Here is a 23,886-nt window from a genome sequence, read left to right on the forward strand (position 1 = left end):
GTAATGTAAATATCTGATATGCAGGATGTCTTTTCATTGTTGTAAATTGAACATAATTAAAGCATAGTGATTAATCACAAAAACAATATGTAATTATATATGTGTTTTCCGATGGTCTTAGGTGACCCCTGTGAAAGGGTCATTCGACCCCCAAAGGGTCGCAACCCACAGGTTAAGAACCGCTACTCTAAAATGAAAAAAATATCCTCTGGTGAAAATTTAAAAAAAACAAAAATAACCCAGAAAACATTACCCAGGCCGTACCTGGTTTGGCTCAGTGGATAGAGCATCGACCTGTAGACTGAAGGGTCCCGGGTTTGATTCTGGTCAAGGGCACATACCCGGGTTGTGGGCTCAATCCCCAGTAGAGGGCGTGCAGGAAACAGCCAGTCAATGATTCTCTCTCATCACTGATGTTATTACTCCTCCCCTCCTCTATGAAATAAATAAAAATATATTTTTTAAAAAAGAAAGCATTACCCAGGGTGTGTTGATGCTTGCTTCCCAGGGGCACTTGCATTCCAAGTTTTAGCAAAAGAGGTAAAGTCCTTGAAAGCTGGTTTGCAAGCTGCAAAGTGCTAAAAAGATATGCAAGTTATTATTTTTATAGACGGGAAGGCTTTATCTCTGGTCCTAGGAGTTTCCTCATTAGCAAGCAGATGGGGGAGTCCCAAGGGGGTGGTTTTAGGGTCTGATTGGCCTTGCTTTGAATCATGTTGCTCCCACTGTCCTCTCTCTTCCCCTCACAGCCCGCATTAGATGGTCCAGGGCTGCTCCCCACGAAGGGAGGGTGGTATAACTCACATCTCAGAACTGAGCTTCCAGAGTTCCTGCTCTGTGTGCAGTTTCTGTCACCTGTCCACCAGTCAAAAAAGAAAGGAAAATGTGAGGGTGAAAGAGCAGGTGGAGAGTTGAAAATAATCCTCCAGGTCGCATTTAGATTTTTTTAAAATTTATGGTCTTTTGATCATAAAATAATAATATGTATGATTAAGAATCCATATAACACAAAATACTGTAAAAATGAAAAGAAAGACTTGTCTTTCCCGCCTCTCCGGTTCCTGCCGTCCTAGTCCCAGAGACAACCTGTTAAACAGAACATCTCTGTGCCTATGTTAGCACTTACATACATGAATGACGGGTTTGATGTTTGCATAATGTAAACCTCTACAGCTGCATTTATTGACTGAATGCATCATCTATTTTGAATCAAATCACGAAACACTTGGCTATCGGAGCTGTGTGGTCTTTCTATGGTGTCTGTGAATATTTTATAAGAAGTGAACATAACAGTGGTGATGGAATCAGGCAGCCTGTGTTTAGTTCCTGGCCTGAAACTCTGGACATTGGCTCTGATTTGAGCTCTACTGACACCCCAGCTACATTTCTTCTATAGCTCGACTAGGGGAAATGGGACTTTGGAAACCCAGGAGCGTAATCCCATGGAAATAAAGCTTTCTACTCCATCGCCTCCTCCTGTGGGGGCCTCTGGAAATGCTTATTCCAGTGGAACCCCAAGAAGTCCACTCCCACTAACAATGGGGGAAGACAAGACATGTTTTTCTCCTGTAACAAGAAGATTAAGTGATTTTCACACGTAAAATACCTAGAAAGAGTTTAGTGCATAAATGGGGTAAATGCTCCATTTGCTATTGTATTATTTCTTCCTAGGTGTTTAAGTAACTCAGTTTCCTCGAAATTAAGATAAATTCCCTCACATGTAAATTGGGAATCCTTGTAGAGTTGTCCTCCCTTATTCATGGGGACATGTCCCAAGACCCCCAGTGGATGCCTGAGTCCGTGGATAGTACTGACTCCATGTGTGTACACTATGATTTTTCCTGTACATACATACCTATGATAAAGAAAATTTACGAATAAGACATAGTAAGAGATTAACAATAATAAAATAGAACAATTATAACAATATACTGAAATAAAAGTTATATGAATATGGTCTCTATCTCAAAATATCTTGTTATACTGTGCTTACTTTTTTACTTTAAGGAAGCACCTCATAAGTTCTCTTTGGCATATCTGAATTGCCAGCGTCACCTCGGGGTTATTATTAAGTAACATAAGGGTGACTTGAACACAAGCACTGTTAGTATCAATACGATGTTAGCATTGATCCGCTAGCTAAGGCTACTCAGTAACTAATGGGCAGGAAGCATGTACAGTGCGGAGACGCTGGACAACGTAATGGCTCGTGACTCAGGTGGGATGGAAAGGGACAGTGTGAGATCTCATCATACTTCTCAGAATGGCACACGATTTAAAACTTATGAATTGTTTATTTCTGGAATTTTCCATTTAATATTTTCAGACCACAGTTGACCACGGACAACTGAAACCAAAGCGAAGGGAGGACAAATGTCTCTATCTCATGGGATTTTTGTTAGAATTAAAGAGGGTAAACACATTTAAGGAGCTTGATGTGTGACCGATGAGCGTGGCTGGTTTATCAGGTTTGGCTGGCTCTGCAGCATGCTAGTTACCCTGCCCTCACGAAGCGGAGGGATCCTGTGGGGTTGGCTAACCAGGTGGGCAAAGGAGGAGCAGACCGTGGAGGGCAAGTCTGGTGCAGCTTAGAGGTCGAGGCACACAGGGAGGCGGGGAGGCTCTGGTGTGTGGGCACCGTCACTGGTGTCCCTTCTCTCACCTTTCCAGTGACCTCCTTAGTGATTGTCCAGCTGGGAGCCACTCAGGACATTGTAAAGAAGCAGTGAGATGTGGTCCCTGCCCCGTGTGTGCATGGGGGAGAGGGCAGGTGACTATGCATTGAGACTGTGCCTAGGTGAATGCTGACCCTGAGTTACTGAAGGAGGAAAGAGAAGTTTGTGGCTTCGTTACCTTTGAGATGCAGTATGACAAGCCCTCAAGATGTGTCTGGCAGGCCCTTGGGGATGTGCCTGAAGTTGGAGAGGTGTCAGAGGTAGTGGAGAGGACTTGGGTCATTTGCCTGAGGGTGGGGATTGGAAACTACAGGGAGTTTAAGATTTCTGTGGGGAAGATGAACGTTGGTTACTGGTCACTAATCAGCATGAGACCCTGACCACTGGGGGCACTTTCTGTCTGAGTTGTTCTCCTGGGGGCGGGCAGATACACATGCCCATCACTTTGCAAGTTGACAAACAGGAACTTCAGAGAAGGCAGGGACCATGCCTTACCTACAGTGCTAATAAACAGGCTACAACAGTGACTTCTTGAGAAGGGCCTGGAAGATGCCTTATAATGTGAAGCACTACAGACTTTCAAAGTCAGACATGTTATTTATTATTAAGAAGGGATTGGATAGCCCAGCTGGTGTGGCTCAGTGGTTGAGCATCGACTTATGAACCAGGAGGTCATGACTTGATTCCCGGTCAGGGCACATGCCTGGGTTGCGGGCTCCATCCCCAGTGTGTGGTGTGCAGGAAACAGCTAATTAATGATTCTCAGCATTGATGTTTCTATCTCTCCCTCTCCCTTCCTTTGTGAAAAAAAATTTTTTTTAAAGAAGGGATTGGATAAGTTCATGGGCCAGAGATCTACACTTTTATTAAGGGAACCGAGGCAAGTTTGGGATCTCCATAATATTTAATGATTTATTTTCATTTAGATCAGGGAAAAATCATGTAGGACCCACCCCTCCAGTTTCCTTCCAGCCACTTGATATTTTACTGGCACTAATGGTTCGGACACTTTTGTCATCAGAGTTGCATTTGTAAGGGGCTTGGTCCTTTTCGAACCTAAAATGCCTGAGTGGGACTGGACTGAAATTAGAGACTGGATCCCAGAGCAACTTCTCAGGGGAAATTGTGCGGTTGTCCCCAACCCTGGTAGGATGTCCACATTCTGGCCTCAAGCATGTCTTCACGTTTCCCACCCAGATTTGGAACTTGGCTTCCAACAAGCTAACGTTCTTGAACTCCTATAAAATGAAGATGTCGGTGATCCTGGGAATCGTCCAGATGACTTTTGGCGTCATTCTCAGCCTTTTCAACCACATGTGAGTTTCAGGATTCTCTTTCTGCCTGTTGGTCTGACCCCATTGACGATGAGCGGTGACAGGGACACCGGTTGTGCCCCGTGTCCCTCTGTGTGAGGTTCCTTCCCCGTGTCTCTTGGCGTGAGCCAGGACAAGCTGGTGCCTGGAAATGGGCCCTCTGTTTCTCAGCTGAACTTCTCAAAGGTGAGTAATATTTTCATGCGGGTTCAGAATGAGGCTGGCAAGCCCGCAGCACCTGGTGTCCCCCCAACCTGAAAGGCTTGTTCCTGTATATCAAGGCTTAGCTCCCACCAGCTCCCACCAGTGGGGACACAGTGCCTTTTGCCAAAGCGCCCTCAAATTCTAAATTCCCTTTGGTGTCATTTCTTCCTGTCGGCAGCACCCTCTCCCTTCTTTGGCTGTTAATGTTCTGCCTATTCCTTTCCTTTGATCAAGAACCATCTCTGTAAAGCTTCTCCAACCTGCTTCCGCTGCAGGTGTAAATCTTTGAAGCCAGCGTCCACAGTGCCTGTTCAGAGTTGCCCTGTGTGGACCTGGCAGCTGGTAGGAGTTGCTGCCATGTAGTTTAAGAGTGAGGGCAGCATGAGGCCACACACATGATACAGGGTTTGGAATCAGAAGCTTAAGTACTGCTTCCAATTTTTCATATCTGTGTGTCCATGGACATGTTGCTTAACATCTCTGAGCTTGCTTTCTTTTATAGAATGAGAATATAGTAGTCAGAATGAGTTAGGTTATTGGAGGTAACAAATAACCCCCAAATCTCAGTTGCTAAGCTACAGACCATGACATGCCCACTGTAGGACCACCGGGGGCTCTGTGCCTGTTGTCTTCACACTGGGACCTGGGCTGACAGGCAGCTACCAGTGGTGCACTGCCAGTCGCCATGGTGGAAGGAGACTGGTCAATTACCATTGAAGCTTAAATTTCCACCCCAAAGTGACACCTGCCACTTCTGTTCCCATTTCATTGGCCAGAGCCAGTCACACAGTGACCCCTGATCTGAAAGGCCGAAGAAGTACAGTTCTACTGAAATATTGGAAGTACTTGGTGTGCAAACCAATGACGAGCACCCTGGTGCTCCTGCCTGCCTGGAAGTTCTATGCGGATTCGGTGAGACAGAATCCCAGACGGCACTTTCTGCCTAGACCTTATTTGGCATCATTGAGTGTCAGGCTGGCCTCACGTATCTCTGATAATCCTTTTTTTTCCCATGGATCTCCTTTTCTAGTTCTTGCCATTTAACAAAGCATGGTATGGGGCTCTTTCGAATATTTTTCACTTGGGTGCCCCCAACTTTTTCTGTGCAACCCAAGGCCTTAGAGCTGGAGTTGGCATGCATTCTCTGCAAAGGGACAGATAGTAAATCTTTTAGACTTTTGAGGTCAGATGGTAACGTGAAAACTGCCGTTGACAATACAAATATGTAGGGGGGTGAGTGTGACCGTTCCAATAAAACTTGATGTATGAATGCTGAAATTTGAATTTTGTGTAAGTATCATGTATCATAAATAGTATTCTTTTTAGTCCTGTCCCCCCCACCCCCCCGCCATTTTCAAATATGAAAACCATTTTTAACTTGCAGGCTATAAAAACCCAAGGGCCCTACTTTGCCCCCCTATCTTAAGAGGAAAGCTCTCAAGGCACCCCTATATACCCGTGTGTTTTCATTGTGTTGATATGAGCTGGGCCTGCATTTGAAGCTTTGGCCAAATCGCCAACTGACTGTGTGGGCTCAGTCTTTGCTTCAGACGTAACCTCTAGACTTTGGTTCTCTCCAAATCTTTTGTGCAAAAGCACTTTCCTTTCCATCCGTGCATGATTGCTGCTTCCCAGGGGAATGAATGCAGTTAACATTTTATGCTTTGGGAAGAATAACTAGTTACTGATATTTTTTCTCAATGTTCTGTCTTTGTGTGTGTGTGTGTGTGTGTGTGTGTGTGTGTGTCCAACCCCAGATACTTCAGAAAAATGCTCAACATCCTTCTGCAATTTATTCCGGAGATGATTTTTATGCTGTGCCTGTTTGGATACCTGGTTTTCATGATCATTTTCAAATGGTGCTACTACGATGTCCACGTGTCCCAGAAGGCCCCCAGCATCCTCATCCACTTCATCAACATGTTTATGTTTAACTATAACGACCCCTCGAATGCACCCCTGTACAAACATCAGGTATTATGGGATTTTTCTTCTTTTATGCACCTACTTATGGTAGATCTCTCTCATACTCTTGAGTACCACAGAGACTAGTTATTTGCAAGACTGAGCTATCTTGCCCTAAGCAGTTTGGCTCAGTGGCTAGAGCGTTGGCCTGCAGACTGAAGGGTCTTGGGTTTGATTCCAGTCAAGGGCACATGCCCGGGTTGCAGGCTCCATCCCCAGTGGAGGGCATGCAGGTGGCAGCTGATCAATGATTCTCTCTCATCATTGATGTTTCTATCTCTCTTTCCTCCCTTCCTCTCTGAAATTAATAAAAATATATTTTAAAAAATAAAATAAAAATAAACTCTAGCTAAGGTTTACAAGAAAGAAAATGGAAATGGGACCAGGAAGAGGAGTCCCTCTGTTCACATGTCAGGCTCTTCTGGGGGCTTCCGCTGGCTCGTTGAGTTTTTATCTCTTGTTTTCCTCTGGGCTCTTCCTCTGTGGACAGCACCGCCCAACAGTCAGACTTTTTGCCACTCTGATTGCTTCCATTTATTTCAGCTTCACTCTCTACTTGATATTTTATTTTTAAACAGTATAAATGTTCCATGGGAGCTGGATATAAATAGCACTCAGTGAGTCATTCTTTGGTAGCACAGATAGTTCTCTTCCCCTGGCCTCTCCCAGCGATTAACCTGATAATATTGCTTGAAGGTCGGGTTTTTAATAAAGGAAGGCCCACGTATATAGGTCGTGATTCCTCGGGGTCAAGTTCTTGGGTGAATTTCCCAATGCCAGAGGACCCTGCAGTGCACCTGTCCCAGCAGTGAGTGTTCATGCTGGTGCCCTGGCGAAAGTCGGGCTCCTCCCATCGCCCTGCATGTCCTCATGAGTTTGATTCCTACTTGTATTCTCCTTCCCTTCAGAAGCAGCAAATAAGAAGGAAAAAATGCCCTGTGATGGGGCTATTTTTTTTTTAATGAAAAAATAAGAGACTATTTTCAATAATAACCAGAGAAGACTTACACCTCTGGAAGTTCCCTGGTGGTACCCTATCTTTTTGTTATACGTCAATGGTAACCTTGAACCACCTTAGCTGTTAGCATTAAATGAATGTATTTGGAAGGTTAATTTACTCATTGCCTGAGTCTAGATGAAAATTTACTTGGATTTCCCAAGCAAGTCTTCACTTTTAGGCAAAGGACTGAAATTCATCAAACAGTTCGCGTGCTAATAGCCCTTTTCATGAAGACAGAAGCCCTCACTTAGTCTGGAATATGCAGTGAGCATGGCTTTTCCAGTTTTTTTTCTCATTAAAAACATCGTTGGGGTTGTCTGGTTTCCCCAAGCCCTAGTATGAAGATGAATTATCTTGACACAGTTTGAAGTTTCTATAACCTCATTTTTGGGTCAAGCAGCTGGGAGAGACAATGTAGGTTGATAAATACAGCCTCTTCCCATCACTGTCCTGGGTGTCTTACTGTCGTGCTTGACTATTGAAGAAGAGCAACAGATAATAAAAATCTCCAGTTGCTTGTACAACATGAGGGGGGAAGCCTGGTTTAAAATGGACAAATAGGCCTGGCTGGCATGGCTCAGTGGTTGAGTTGACCTATGAACCAGGAGGTCAGGGTTCAATTTCCGGTCAGGGCACATGCCCAGGTCATGGACTCCATCACCAGTAGAAGGCGTGCAGGAGGCAGCCAATTGATAATTCTCTCTTATCATTGATGTTTCTATCTCTCCCTCTCCTTTCCTCTCTGAAATCAATAAAAATATTAAAAAATAAAATAAAATGCAACTGAAATGACGCACACTTAGCATTTTTATCATACAAAGTATGCTGTGTGATCACCTTAAAGTGATAGGATCTTACCATTCTGGTCTTGCAGCAAGAAGTCCAAAGTTTCTTTGTTGTTATGGCTTTGATTTCTGTACCGTGGATGCTTCTGATTAAGCCATTTATTCTTAGAGCCAATCATCGGAAATCCCAGGTAAGAGTCATTCCTTTCAGTTCACTCACTGTGGTTGAGAGAGTCTGGGGTTGAGAGAGCATGCTGGGTGGACCAGACCTGAAAGACAGTGGCGAGGTAGGTAACTGGACTTCCCCAGATATGTTCTCTTTCTATAGAGTTTGACTTTTCCAGAATAATGTTCTATTAAGGCCAAGCAGGCCTTATGTCTTGCAAACTTTGCTTTTGTGTGTGTGTGTGTGTGTGTGTGTGTGTGTGTGTGTGTGATATAAAATACTCCTTTGCATGAATATACCACAATTTAGTTACCATTTAGATGCTGATAGTTATTTGGCTTGTTTCCAAGTTTGGTAATTACAAATAGTGTTCTATAACTTCCTGTGCATGTGCTTTGGCACATGTGTTTTAGAGAGTTGCGAGTAACTAATTTAAAATTGATTATTTTATTTCAGACAGCACCTAGGTCAAACAGCATGAGATGTTAGCTAAAGGGACTGACTACAAAGTCTGTTTTGACTGGGGAGAAGAGTCACTAACATTCACAAGCTCCAGTATCATGCTTTTACCAAGTTACTCATGTTTATTTTAACTAATTCCAGCATAGGACTAGAAAAGGCTGAGTTAGGGATGAAAGTGGAGAAACTATCTTTTATTTTTTCTGTGATATTTTCTCCCTTCAGTTGACGGAGAGAGAAAATAGGATTTGAAGAAGACAAAGTAATGTTATCTTAAGTCACATTCCTCGCCATAGGGCAGGGAACCATGAACCCAGGGCCCCCTGTCGGCACCTGGTCCCTGGCATTCCCATCCAGACGGACTCAAGCCCATTTTTGGGCTCTACAAAGGTCCAGCCACAGCACTGGCACAGCTAGCTCCTGGCGTGGAGAGTGTAGGTGAGCATGGACAGTGTGGGGGCAGTATCCACACGTGCACACCGGCCCTCCCGCTGTGGGAGGGGACCGGAGATGAGGAGAAAGTGGTGTGTCATCATGCAGGCCAGCTCTCCTGGGACTCTGAATTTGAACCTGGCCTTTCAAGTTCTTAAGAGGGTTTGTTTCTCAAGATAGGAGACTAGAACATATTTTACTAGGAATATGTTGGCTTAGTTTATAACGTTTCAATATTTAAACATATAACACATGGACTTCCATTGTGACCTTTGCCCAGGGACCTGCAAACATTAGGTGCAGACTTGCTGAAGAAAGAAAGGTACTGATACTTTCATGCCTAATTTGCAACACTCCTCCCGTGAAGTCATTCTACGGCAGCATGGGACATTAAGTTTCACAGTGACTGGGAAGAAATAGCTGATTGAAACTCAGGGATAAAACCAGGCCAAACTGAATGGTGACTACACCTTGATCCCTCCCCCCACCCCCTTGGATTTTTTCCTTAGCTATTTCTTTTTTAATTTAAAAAAATATATATTTTATTGATTTTTTACAGAGAGGAAGGGAGAGGGACAGAGAGTTAGAAACATCGATGAGAGAGAAATATCAATCAGCTGCTTCCTGCACACCCCCCACTGGGGATGTGCCCGAAACCAAGGTACATGCCCTTGACTGGAATTGAACCATAAACCTTTTAGTCTGCAGGCTGACGCTCTATCCATTGAGCCAAACCGGTTAGGGCTTAGCTATTTTTATAAAGTGATGTTTTTATTTAGAAAAGTATATTTGTGTTGGAAAAGTGATTGTCTTAGTCTGTTGGGTGGCGTACAAACAGCAGAAATTCACTGCTTATAGTCCTGGAGGCTGGGAAGCCCAAGATCAAGGCTCCAGCACATTCACCTTCTGGGTAGGGCCCCTTCCTGGTTCATGGTGAGAAGGCACCTTCTCATTACGTCCTCACATAGAGGAAGGGGGTGAAGATGCTCTCTGGGGTGTCTTTTATAAGGGCACGAATCCCATTCCTGAGGGCTCCACCCTCATGTCCTAGTCACCTTCCAAAGGCCCCACCTTCTAAAGCTATCATCTTTGGAGGTTAGGATTTCAACAGGAATGTTGGAGGGAGACACAAACTTTCAGATCATAGCAGTCATTACTTCCTAATTTTTCCCATAAAAATCTGGATGTGTCGGTCACAAGGCTAAGTATGTCAAAGGTGTCACTGATGGTTTTATGACGGTGTGTATATGTGTATAAATAGAAAGGCACTCTGGTGTGTGTGTTGGTATACCATAAAGACTGACCCACTTGGCACCTTCTGGCGCCATGGAGAAAAGCACAAGCTCTGGAATCCCCGCCTGGGTTTGAATCCTGGCTCTGCTGCTAACCAGCCTTAGCAGCTGGGGTCCTGGGCACATTTGTTAACCTTTCTGAGCTGTAGTTTACCTCTCTGTGAAAGGGGGTGTTGACTCTGCTCATGTAAAAAGATTGTTGTGAATGGCTAAATGAGATAACGTAGAGAGAGTTTAGAACAGTGACTGGGACGTAGCTAATATTTCATGAGAGCCTGTATTTTGTATGGAATTGTTGTGATTCTAATTCTAAGGATGAATTGAGCACTTCATTTCCTTGCTTGCTGACAGCTGCAGGCATCCATGATTCAAGAACACACTACTGAAGACATTGAAGGTGACAACTCGAACCCTCCCAGGAGAACAGATGCCCACAGGGCCCAAGAGGACTACGAAGAAGAGGTATTTGGGACTCAACACCCTAGAAAGACTTCCCAGTTTGCACAGATTCTAGAAGCGGACCTGGTCAGGGGCGGTGGTCAAGTATTGAAGAGCCGTCTGGGCGTGGGCACCAGTCCATCAGAATGAACTTGGGCAGTAGAGCTGGTTGGGTCAAGAGGACCCTGCTGGTGGCAGCCCTGTAATTGCTGAGTCACAGGAGGCTGGGGAGGTCCTAGGGCAGGGGATGCCTACAGGATCAGAACAACTGCTACTTACCAACCCATCTAGGAGTATTGTAATCTTTTAGCCCGGGTGCTGCTGCATCTGTGAGCGTGAGGTGAACGTCAGCCTTCAGATCTAGTGACATCGGAGGCCATCAATGGTACGAAGGCCTCCTTGGCTCATCACGGGGCCCCGAAAGTCAGCTTTCTCATCAGAGCCCCTCAAGCCGTGAGAGCAGAGCCCAAATGTAGCCCTAGATACTGAAGCAAAAAGTGGATCCTTTTTTCCCAGTCCCCTCCTGGACCCAAGTGTGCACAGCCTCCATCACCTCCTGCCTCAACCCTGCTCTGTCGCAGCCTCCTTCATTAACCTTCGTAATACTATCTGCTCTCCGGTGAATTCAGTAATTGTTTTGTTTCCTCCTCCCTCCTGCCTGTTTCCGTCTGGGGCAGCCACTCCCCACCCCAGGAATGTGCCACGTTTTCCCAGACTGCTTTTCTGCCAGGACTGGAGTGGCCCACAGTCCTGAGCTGGCTGGGGATTATCACGGGAGCGCTATTCTTATTCTGCAGTGGGGACAGGGTCCTGTGAGGCCGGATGGATGCTAAGAGTAGCTCCATTTCTAATGTTAATTACTGAAAAAATAATCATTTGAATGAATGGATGGTCAATGAGACCTAATGAGGGAAAAAATCTGGACTTTGAACAACTGTTCCTACAAGATTCCAGGTAAGGAGAATAACCCATATTGGTGGCTTATTGATATTACTACATCTGTTAGACTTGCTGGAATGTTTTAGAATCCAACCCGCACAGCATCAGACTCCCCAGGCCCAGCCTATCCAGTACAGCCCCCATGATCTCCTCATGCCCTTGACATGCATCCAGTCCCTGTTCACCGGCCACCACTGCCATGACCCGGCTGCCCCTCCATTGGTAGGCTCCTCCCTTCCCCGTGGTCATGCTTGGGTCTCCCTTTGCAAGGTGAACACAGGCTCGACTCCGCCTCCCCCTCGAAGTCCTCTCCCACTTCTCTCCTCGCCAAGAGTTAACCGAACTCAAGGGTAAGGACGCAGTGCCCAGACTGCCAAGTCTACCCAAGACTTCCGACACCAGCCACAAATTTGGGGTTCCCCAGGACCACCCCCCTCCCCTTCAGACTAGCCAGTTACAAGTTCAGGGTCCCCTCAGACTCATTTATAAACCCACTCATAGAACTCAGGAAAGTGCAGTACTTAGTTTTGTTGTAGCAAAAGCGTACACATCAGAACCAGCCAGAGGAAGAGGCACCCAGGCGGAATCCACTGGGAGGGCTCCAAGCGCAGCTTCTGTGTTCTCAGGGACGCGTTATTCTCTCAGCACTGACATGTGGTAACAGGTGTGCAGATGGCCAGCCCAGGACGCTCACCTGAGCCTCACTGTCCGATGTTTTATTGGGGCCTCATTACGCAGGCATGGTTGACCTAGGGCAGTGATGGCGAACCTTTTGAGCTCGGCGTGTCAGCATTTTGAAAAACCCTAACTTAACTCTGGTGCCGTGTCACATATAGAAATGTTTTGATATTTGCAACCATAGTAAAACAAAGACTTATATTTTTGATATGTATTTTATATTTTTAAATGCCATTTAACAAAGAAAAAGCAACCAAAAAAATGAGCTCATGTGTCACCTCTGACACGCGTGTCAAAAAGAACAAAAGCATTTCTTTCACTTGTGAACGTACAGGACTTAGAGCAGTGGTTCTCAACCTTCCTAATGCCGCGACCCTTTACTACAGTTGCTCATGTTGTGGTGACTCCCAACCATAAAATTATTTTTGTTGCTACTTCATAACTGTAATTTTGCTACTGTTATGAATTGTAATGTAAATATCTGATATGCAGGATGTATTTTCATTGTTACAAATTGAACATAATTAAAGCATAGTGATTAATCACAAAAACAATATGTAATTATATATGTGTTTTCCGATGGTCTTAGGCGACCCCTGTGAAAGGGTCGTTCAACCCCCAAAGGGGTTGCGACCCACAGGTTGAGAACCGCTGACTTAGAGGTTGCCTTCCAAGGGCCAGGACGAAGCTGAACCTCTCTTCGGGTGGGGTTAATTCTTCACTACACGGTCTTCCTTTTCCTTGACTCTCTCTACCCACCCTGTCCATCTCTGCTCATCCCCACCCTTCAGTTCCTCCTAGCGGTTTTCATTGCCAAATTGAGAGGCACTGATTTTTGTCTTTTCTCTATAGCAACTGACATGGTTGACCACACCCCATTCCTTCCTCGATACCTCTCCATCCTTGACTGCAGCCATGTGGTTCCTCCTATCTCTGAACGAAGGTGTTTCCCAAGGCTGAGTGAGAGCTCTTCTTCCTACGATCTTTTCCTTATTGATCTTCTCAGCCCTCCTCACTCCCATTGTCACTCCTCCCACAGAGATTCTACTTGTACGGGCAGCTGTCACCTGGGACGTGACACATCTGACAAGTAACTGCTCATCTCCTTTTCCAATTTATCCATTTTTGTCAATGCAACTCTTTTCACTACTCAGCCTCAAGAATCTCAGAGCCCTGTGTGACCCTGGGTAAGGGCCCCTTCTGGGTAAGGGGTCCTTCTCTGAGTTCCCACAATACCACTGCATTCTCGATGAGGGCACTTCCCATACTGCTGTGTGGGATCTGTCTGTTGGCATATTCTCCCTATTAGACAGTGAGCTACTTGAGGGCAGAGAAGGCACCAGTCACTCTGTTTCCCCCCAGCATCAGAGTGCATGGAGGAAACAGTGGGCTCTCATCGCTGTCTTCACCCCGTTTCTTCTCCCCTCATACCCAGGATCACTAAGCTATTCCACAAACCGACTTTTTTGCTTATAGGCTGTCCCTTCACTGGTCCATTTTGCTTCCAGATTAATCTTCCCCCAAATATGTCTTTATGTTCCCCTGCCATGTTCTATTCTGATCCTTTTAATGGTTGCTCAGTGATTCCGGGGGATTTTCTCAGCTCTGTCCTTCATTGGTCTTTCCTGCAACTTCAACACCTGCACGGTCTTACTGGTCACCTACACAGGCTCCCAGTTCCAGCCAGATTGTTTTTCCCCAAAACTTGCCTCCGTGATATTCCCACCCACCGCCTTACTAGAGTCCTTTTCTTTACCAGGAAGGGTCTTGTTTTTCTTTGACTTCCGGATGCCTTCCCATCCTTCATGGCCCAGCACAAATCTCATGAACCTTTTTCAACAACTTCTGGGACATGTTACTGTACACACACCATACCCTGCTTTGTGCTGCTAATTCTCTTTCTACAAGTACAGTAATACTTATTTTCCTCTAGTTCACCAGGAAATATCTGAACAGCAAAGCCCATGTCTTATTCGTGTATATATTATTTATACTACTTTGTATGTGGAAAGTACTTAATGAAATAGAACAAAGAGTTTCCTCTTTCAGTTCAACTTTGGAGACATATTCGTGCATCAGGCCATCCACACGATCGAGTACTGCTTGGGCTGCATTTCGAACACAGCCTCTTACCTCCGGCTCTGGGCCCTCAGCCTGGCTCATGCAGGTGAGTGAGCCACCAGCAGGGTGCAAAGCTCAGCGCATGCGCTTGTACCGGTGCCTTCTCTGGGTTCTTTCCGGCTCTTCTTTCTTGAGGGTAATTTGCATTTGCCACGTAAACCTGTGATGCTGCTCTTGCGTCCTGCAGAACTGTCCGAAGTGCTCTGGACCATGGTGATGAACATCGGCCTTCGCCTGCGAGGCTGGGGAGGACTCATCGGGGTCTTTATCATTTTTGCTGTGTTTGCTGTCCTGACAGTAGCCATCCTGCTGATCATGGAGGGGCTCTCTGCTTTCCTGCACGCCCTGCGGCTGCACTGGTGAGGACGACGGGGCTGCAGGACCTCTGTGGGCTCTTGGGTGGAAGTTGGGCTGTCAGGCCACCTGGGTCCAAGCCCTGACCTGTTGTGTAACATTAGCAACTAACATACCCTTCTGGAACCTTAGTTTAGGCACCTGTTGGTGAACTATTCAATGATATCACATATTATGCATATATCATGGCCACCTTGCGATAAATGCTAGTTCTCGTTTATTCCTTCTCCTTTACATTTCCACTTGTTATATTACAATTGGCTCTAAAATAAGGGATACCTGCAAATGTCGGTACGATGGGAGATCTGAAATGGGCTCACGGAAGGCCTGCTGAGTCTGGGACCTTTGGCCTTTGTTGCCGAGTGCAGGAGTTAACACCCATAGTTCAGCTTCCAAATTCTCAGAAAGTGGAAATTGAAGGAGGGTGCCTGCAAGGGGGAAGGCCCCCTGAACATTCACAGATTTGTCTGGAATGTAGCTTGTCTTCAGCTTTCACCTCCCTCTCTACCTGCTGTTCATAAAAAATGTTTTTATGCTTCACTACTGAGTTGAGAATCACAGCATCCCCTGCCTAAGGTTATAACATCATTTCTGCCTGTATCATTAGGAAGCACATTCTGCAACTTTATAAACATAAATGATCTTGCGTGATATCTGTTCTGTAAGTTATAGAAATATAAACCAAGGTTCTGATTGTTCTGCAGTTTAGGGCCAGGATGAAAATTAAAAAGCACGTGTAACCTGCTGAGCGCTCTGCTCACTAGCTCGTCAGACAGTGGTTCAAAGCGAGGGTGCTGGGGGTGGGATGGCTATGCTGGTCTGTGAGGCCACCAGCAGAGGCCTGGGAGGGGCGGGGGGAAGGTGTAAGAGAGAAGGTTATAAAAGCCTCAGAGGATCCCTGTGGCAACACCAGCCTGCGTTCCTCCCCCCACACCTTCCTGACTCTGCACTTGGTTTGATAAATGCTTCCTAGATCTAGCTACCCCCTAGAGATGGGTGTTTAACCCCCCTTTTCTTGCCCCCAACAACAGGGTGGAGTTCCAGAACAAGTTCTACGTCGGGGCTGGGTACAAGTTTTCTCCATTCTCCTTTAAAAACATCCTGGATGGGACAGTCGAGGAGTAGCTGCAGGTCCCGTGGCTGATGGCTGACACCACCTTCTGTATCAGTCTTGTTTTTGACATCAACTGTGCAAGGCTGCCAATGGAATGATTGTTCTCAGCCAACCAGAGGCAGGAAGCCATGTGTTATTTAGCTACAAGTCCTGGGATTTGATACGACTTCACCATGTTATAGAGGAACTGCGTTGCAAGTCATTTCAACCTCCTGTTAGGTCTGAATTGTCAAATACTAAAATGATAGAGAAATTGGGGAAGGGTTGCTAAATTAATGTTTTCTTGTCATATTGTAAGTATTATATTTAAGAAAATAAACTTCTGGGCCATTTACTTTTTCCGTAAGATGTCTTTATTCAAAATTATTTCATAAAATTTAGTGTCGATAATTTCAGGGCGAAGTTAAACAATAGAGTTATACAAACTACTCCAAAAGAAGGATTATTATTTGATTCCTTCATTTCCTGCTTCCTCAAACACCTTTTATCGTTGTCTGAGGCTAAGCTGCACAAGATCAGGAACTTTCTCATAGATTTTTCTCTCTGGGTGAGGAAGAACAGCTAATGTTCTGTGTTTGATGGAGGGCGGGCCCCTGTGTGGCTCTCTGCTTTGTTAAACCCCACATGACATCATCAGCAACTTTGTTTGCTCTGAGAGCACATTATGCTGGAGTAACTGGAGAAAGTGATTTGTAGGCTTGGACAAATTCAAGGGCCAGGTGTAGAATAAGATTGTTCCAAATAGACACACAGACTAATAGAACAGAAGTGGCAAGGAGCCAAAAACATGCAATGGAGAAAGGAAATCATCTGGGAAAACTGGAAAGCCACATACAAAAGAATGGACCTAGATTGCTGACACCATACACAAAAATTAACTCAACATGAATTAAAGGCTTAAATATAAGAACTGACACAATGGAATGCATAGAACATATAGGTACTAAACGTATGGATCTTGGTCTCAGAGGGTTTTTTGTGAACTTGACCCCAAAGGCCAGAGAAGTAAAAGCAAAAATATATGAATGGGGTTCCATCAAACTAAAAAGCTTCTGCACAGCAAAAGAAACCATCAACAAAACAAAAAGGCAACCAACCAAATAGGAAACGATATTTGTAATGATATCTCCAATAAGGGACTAAGATGTATTAAAAAAATGCATACAGCTTTTTCATAACAGGTTTGCCACCAAAACACAGGTGTTGTGAAAACCACCATTAACTCAAACCCAAGATGGGAAAGGGAAAGACTCACATCAACATTGTCATCATTGGACACATAGATTCTGGCAAGTCTACCACTACTGGCCATCTGATCTACAAATGTGGTGGCATCGACAAAAGAACCATCGAGAAATTTGAGAAGGAGGCTGCTGAGATGGGGAAGGGCTCTTTCAAGTATGCCTGGGTCTTGGATAAACTGCAAGCTGAACGGGAGCGCGGTATCACCATTGAGATCTCTCTGTGGAAATTTGAGACCAGCAAGTATTATGTGACCATCATTGATGCCCCAGGGCACAGAGACTTCATCAAAAACATGATCACAGGCACATCTCAGGCTGACTGTGCTGTCCTGATTGTGGCTGCCGGTGTTGGTGAATTTGAAGCAGGTATCTCCAAGAACGGGCAGACCCGTGAGCGCCCTTCTGGCCTACACACTGGGTGTGAAACAGCTGATTGTTGGTGTTAACAAAATGGATTCCACTGAGCCACCCTACGGCCAGAAAAGATACGGAGAAATTGTTAAAGAAGTCAGCACCTACATTAAGAAAATTGGCTACAACACTGACACAGTTGCATTTGTGCCAATATCTGGTTGGAATGGTGACAACATGCTGGAGCCAAGTGCTAACATGCCTTGGTTCAAGGGATGGAAGGTCACCCGTAAGGATGGCAATGCCAGAGGAACCACACTGCTTGAAACTCTGGATTGCATCCTGCCACCAACTCGTCCAACTGACAACCCTCTGCGTCTGTCCCTCCAGGATGTCTACAGGATTGGTGGTATGGGTCCTGTCCCTGGGGGCCGAGTGGAGACTGGTGTTCTCACGCTTGGCATGGTGGTCACCTTTGCTCCAGTCAACGTTACACTGAAGTAAAGTCTGCTGAAATGCACCATGAAGCTTTGAGTGAAGTTCCTCCTGGGGACAACGTGGGCTTCAATGTCAAGAACGTGTCTGTCAAAGATGTTCGCCGTGGCCATGTGGCTGGTGACAGCAAAAATGACCCATCAGGGGGAGCAGCTGGCTTCACAGCTCAGGTGATCATCCTGAGCCACCCAGGCCAGACCAGTGCTGGCTATGCACCTGTGCTGGATGGTCACACAGCTCACATCGCTTGCAAATTTGCTGAGCTGAGGGAGAAGATGGATTGTCATTCTGGGGAAAAGCTGGAAGATGGCCTTAAGTTTTGAAATCTGGTGAGGCTGCCATTGTTGACATGACTCCTGGCAAGCTCATGTGTTTTGAGAGCTTCTCTGACTACCCTCCTCTGGGCTGTTCCGCTGTTTGTGATATGAGACAGGCAGTTGCTGTGGGTGTCATCAAAGCAGTGGACGAAAAGGCAGCTGGAGCTGGCAAAGTCACCAGGTCTGACCAGAAAGCTCAGAAGCTAAGTGAATATTATCTCCAGCACTTGCCACCCCAGTCTCAATCAGTGGTGGAAGAACCGTCTCAGAACTGTGTATCTCAATTGGCATTTAAGTTTAATAGTAAAAGACTGGTTAATGATTACAATGCATCGTAAAACCTTCAGAAGGAAAGGAGAATGTTTTGTGGACCATTTGGTTCTTTTGTGTGTGTGGCAGTTTTTAAGTTATTAGTTTCTTAAATCAGTACTTTTTAATGGAAACAACATGACCAAAAATCTGTCACAGAGTTTTGAGACCCATTAAAATAACAAAGCTTAATGAGAAAAAAACACACACAAACAAATGCATACAACTCAACAAAAACAAACAATCGAATTAAAAAAAGGGCAGAGGACCTGAATAGACACTTTCCCCAAGAAGACATATAGATGGCCAACCGATAAATGAAAAGATGCTCACCTTCACTAGTTATAAGGGAAATGCAAATCAAAAGCACAAGGAGCTCATACCTGTTAGAGGGGCTATCATCAAGAAGATGAGAAATATGTTGGAGAGAATGTGGAGAAAAAGGAACCCTTGTCCACTGCTAAGGGGAATGTAAGTTGATGCAGCCTCTATGGAACACACTATGGAGGTTCCTCAAAAAATTAAGAAAAGAGCTATCACATGACCCAGCAATCCCTCATCTGGGTATCTACCACCAGAATTTGAAAACATTTATTCCCAAAGATGTATGCACCCCCGTGTTCACTGCAGCATTATCCACAGTGGCCAAGGCATGGAAACAACTAAAGTGCCCTTCCATGGAGGACCGGATAAAGATGTGGCACATATGTGCAATGAAATACTGCTGTTGTGGCAGCATGAATGGGTCTTGAGAGTATCGTGCTAAGTGAAATAAGTCAGGTGGAAAAGGACAAGAACCACATGATTTCACTCATGTGGGATATAAAACAGCAATGAATGAACAAACTTATGGGAACAGACAACAGTGTGGTGGTTCCCAGTTGGGTAGGAGGGAGAAGTGGGGAAGGATGAAGAGGGTAAAGGGGGAAAGCATATGGAATGGAATGTAAATATACTTTGGGGCAGGGTGAGCATACATGCAATATACAGGTGATATATTATGGAATTTTACATCTAAAAATGTTATTAACCAATGTTACCCTAATAAACTTAATTTTTAAAAAAGATTGTTTCATTAACTCTTTAGTCTGAATGACCTTTATCCAGGTTAATGATAACGTCTATCTATGGTAACTATCCTGGTAGAATGAGGTTGATTTACAATTTATGAAGCACTTCCACTTAGAATCTAGATCTAAATAAGATTCCAGAAGGCCTGACAAAATGTAAGAGTCCTTTGGACAGGTCTCTTTTTTTCAACCCCACCTGCCCCTCCGTGTATTGGGTTGCCTGGTGCTTATGGAAGTGTCATTGCTCATACCCCAGGGGGCTTCTCTGTCACCTTCCATATCAAGGTCTTGCATGACCTATCCAGCACAACTTAAGGCACAATTAGATGCTCAGCAAATATTCACTTAATGATTAAAACAGACTGAGCCCAAGAATGACAGTTGTAATCAAAAGATGTGTATCCTTGAGTTCCATATCTGGTAGTTTATTGTGTGTGCCCTCAGGCAGGGTGTGGAGTTGTTCCCCTTATGGCCAAAGTGGGGACAGTGATCTCCACCTCTGGGCTGTGAAAGGGGTTTTAAGGCACTGGGCATGGACCAGGCATGCAGTCAGTAATGATCCCATGTTGTCAAGGTCACTGGACAGGTTCAAGGTCCTCAGCTCCTTATTGCCCTTCTCCACAGCCGTCTAAAACTATGCTCTGCTTAGAGGGGTCACCAACCAGCCTTTTGCCCTCTAATCCTAAACAGTGATGGCTGCAAGTGAAGGTTTGAAAACGCAGAACTTCCCTCTGCACCTGGCCTAGACCCCCACTCTTTCAGAAATGCCCCCAGCCTTCCTGAGAACAACATATTCTCAAGCTTGGCAGCCTCTTTCTGTTTCCATAAGAGATGTAATTTCCCCTTTATAAAGGGATCAGGTGAAGGGCTGACTGAGAAGGGGGTGTGACCTGGATGTCACTCACTTGTCCAGGATGCAAGGTGGTTTCTTAAATAATCCCGTTCACAGAACTGAGCTGAACGGGAAGGAGAAGACCTGGGCGCCAGGTTTCTTGGGAAAGTAAGTCCAGAAGCCACCAGTGGTGCAACTTCTAGGTGGGATTTGGCTGCTGTGAAGGGGAAGCAAAAAAGGCCCAGACTGGAAAGAAATATACCGAGGTAAGAAACTCCAATGGGCAGCACGGATCTGGATTGATTTCTCCTGCTTTGGGGTGGTGGGAGGATTGGACCACGAGGGCCTGGCTGAAGGCAAGTGGGGTTTGAGACTTTCTTCTTATTGACATTGCAAAACAAATTACATCACACACACAAGTTCAGTTTAAAAAATTCTACAGTGGCCCAATTATTTCTGGCTAAATTGGAGTAGGATAAAATGCCTGCTGGTCACCTAGAATTTGTTTTGATGAAGCTTGAGCTCCATCTAAGCCTTTGAGTTGCAAAGTAAATCCCCAATATGTAAGTTTTAAAAAATATATATTTTAATTGATTTCAGAGAGGAAGGGAGAGGGAGAGAGGGATAAAAACATCAATGATGAGAATCACTGATTGGCTGCCTCCTGCACACCCCCCACTGGGGATTGAGCCTGCAACCTGGGCATGTACCCTGACAAAGAACTGAACCGTGACCTCCTGGTTCATAGGTCGACACTCAACCACTGAGCCACACCAGCTGGGTGTCAGTTCTGTATTAGATTTTTTGAAGGTAGGCCATGGGTAATTTTCCCACTGTAGTTTTTAAAGAACTGATAGTTAGGATTGTGAAGCATGCTTCCCCATGTTATTTCCTATTTTCCTGAATTGGTCTGATCATCCATCCATCCATCCATCCATGCTCTTCCTAGGTTAGAAGGGATTTAGAATGACGTAGGGAGCCAAACAATAGAAGATACCAACTCAGTTTCCCCAACATTTTATTTCAAAATTGAGCTGATAAATTCTGTCTCTCGGGAACGTGCCTCATCTCCATCTGTCTGAGACATTTTATCTTCCTCTTTATGAAAAGATCTCTTTATGAAACTTTTGGCTGAAACTTTAGAAAATACTAAGCGAATACTTTCCATGCCTGCTAAGTCAGTGTTTGAGTGTCCTCTGAATGATCAGGAATGTAAGCCCCTTTCCAATGCACAGATATAAAAGCCCAAATCCTGACAATCCATCTGCACCCTCCACCAACCCACCAACATGCCCCCCTGCCCCCCGGAAGGAATCCTGTTGTTGAAGACCCTGCATAGCCTCATAGGCAGGGACAGAGCTTTCTCTGTGACTGGTAACTTGTTTCTTCCATCCCTTGGCAGCCTCACCTGACATTGGGAACCCATCAACCTAGACCATCTTCAAGGGCTGGGCATTAGAAAGATGGATGTTACAACTGCTGACACTGAACACTGTGTCAGAGGCTGGGCAAGGGCCAGGTTTGCTCCTCAAGTAGAGTTTGAGTGAGTCACACATCGCTGCCACCCTTTTCTGCACCCCACCTCACCCCCACATCAAGGAGGTCATTCCAAACGGAGGTGGGGAAGGTTTTTCTTTCTCTAAAATATGCTAATTATACATGTAAAACGATATGGAACAATAGAGGTATTTTTAGTGTGAAGTCATCCATTGTGTAGGAGTGCCTTCACAAGGAAGCTAGGCGACTGGTTTGGGTGAAGATCAGTGTTACATTGTGGTTGGAGTGGTTTCGAGGTCGTATTTTCCAACAGGCACATAGCACCTGGGAGGGTTTCTTAATACCCTCCCAGTTTACCCTTGAAATAAGAGCAACCTATTTCAGAAAACAAGTAACTGGTGGTTACTTTTAGGTGGTTTTTCATTTGAGCCCAAGTGTTCTCATGTTCGCAGAATATTAGCGATGAATGCTTTTGGAGCAATATACGTTTGCTAACTACGTAGATAAGAACTAATGCTGAGTGTATTTGATTTATAGTTATAGGGAAGTTTTAGAAGCTTAGTTGATACCTTCATTCGGAGATGAGAAACGATAGGAACAGCCGTGAGTGCTTATGTTGCGGTGGGCACTGTGCCATGTTATACAAACATCGTCTCATTTAGTCCTCATTTCAGACTTGAGGCAGTTTGTCAGTTAAGAATTGCACACAACTGACGGTCAGAGGGCAGTGTTTATAATTCATCACAGCCAGTTGGTCACAGCTGTCCGTGTTCCTCCCACAGCTTCACTTGACCAGCCTAAAAAAATTTTTGCGCACAATTGCAAGTAAGAGCGACCAGAAATAACAGGGTCTTAGAGAGAGAGAGCTTTCTTTTCTTTCCCACGTAGAAGGTAGAAGCCGTCGGGAGGTAAGTAGACCAAGGCGTGGGAGAGCCCGCCTCGCCAGGTCCCAGGCTCGTTCTCACTACGCTCTGCCCCATTAGCCCGCGTTTCCACCTGTCCATCCTCACGTTCGTATCAGGACCAGAGACGCCTGCTGAGGCATCAGCCATCAGGTCTCCAGGGGCTGGAAAAAGGCAGCAGGAGGAGGGAGAGGGCGAGGGGGGTGAATAGGGCTTCCTCAGAAGTGCCGCCCCTCCAACAACCACCTGCCACTCAGTGGCCACCCATCCACCAGGTATAAGGAAGACTTGTTACTGGAAGGCCGCAGGCTGTTTCTCCCGTAAGAAGCTGGGACTATTTTTATTTCCAGGCGAAGAAATGGAAAGAGAAATGGAACCAGTTTAATCTGTCTCACCGTGGCTGCTGCTTTCCTGCCTCCCTCTCTCCTCCAATCCTTCTCTCCCTCTCTCTTTCCTTCCCTCCTTTCTTTCTTCCCTTCCTCTTCCCCCGCCCTCCCTCTGTCTTTTCTGTGTTTGCTAATTTAGCAGTTATAGAATGATAACTAAAGGTTTTTGTTACTGTAATTGTCAGTTACTACAGAAAGTGAACAGTCTTCCAGTTTTGTTTATAATTTATATATCCTCTTGTGAATTGCCTGTTCATATAATTTGGCCATTAATTTATTAGGATCTTATTTTTTTTTGTAATTTATGGTTTATATCTACCACAAACATTTTTTAAAAAAATATTTATCTCAAAGCGGAAGTGAGAGGGAGAGAGAAATAGAAACAATGATGAGAATCATTGATTGGCTGCCTCTTACATGCCCCCTACTGGGGATCGAGCTCACAACCCGGGTATGTGCCCTGACCGGGAATCCAACTTGATCTCCTGGTTCAACCATTGAGGCACACTGGCTGACTACTACAAACATTTACTGGAGAAAAGAATAAA

At 45.2% G+C, this 23,886-nt stretch overlaps 2 protein-coding genes and 1 pseudogene across 2 annotated transcripts in view; all 3 read left to right on the forward strand.

The window, feature by feature from the left end:
* ATP6V0A4 (ATPase, H+ transporting, lysosomal V0 subunit a4) overlaps positions 1–16,687 on the forward strand; it is a 40,321-nt gene extending 23,634 nt beyond the window's left edge. The window contains exons 15-21 of the mRNA XM_006777122.2: positions 3,873–3,991; positions 5,950–6,166; positions 8,032–8,133; positions 10,643–10,753; positions 14,396–14,513; positions 14,655–14,826; positions 15,853–16,687. Of these exons, the coding sequence (XP_006777185.1) occupies positions 3,873–3,991; positions 5,950–6,166; positions 8,032–8,133; positions 10,643–10,753; positions 14,396–14,513; positions 14,655–14,826; positions 15,853–15,946 (933 nt within the window). The 3' untranslated portion in view covers positions 15,947–16,687. The remainder of the gene's footprint in view (positions 1–3,872; positions 3,992–5,949; positions 6,167–8,031; positions 8,134–10,642; positions 10,754–14,395; positions 14,514–14,654; positions 14,827–15,852) is intronic.
* A 297-nt stretch (positions 16,688–16,984) lies between these two features.
* On the forward strand, positions 16,985–18,696 carry LOC102763284 (annotated as a pseudogene).
* A 1,985-nt stretch (positions 18,697–20,681) lies between these two features.
* SVOPL (SVOP-like) overlaps positions 20,682–23,886 on the forward strand; it is a 61,589-nt gene continuing 58,384 nt past the window's right edge. Inside the window, exon 1 of the mRNA XM_015572691.1 lies at positions 20,682–20,819. The gene's annotated coding sequence lies outside the window, so the exon portion shown is untranslated. The remainder of the gene's footprint in view (positions 20,820–23,886) is intronic.

This window comes from Myotis davidii, unplaced genomic scaffold (genome assembly GCF_000327345.1).
Source record: "Myotis davidii unplaced genomic scaffold, ASM32734v1 scaffold329, whole genome shotgun sequence".
Lineage (NCBI taxonomy): Eukaryota > Metazoa > Chordata > Mammalia > Chiroptera > Vespertilionidae > Myotis > Myotis davidii.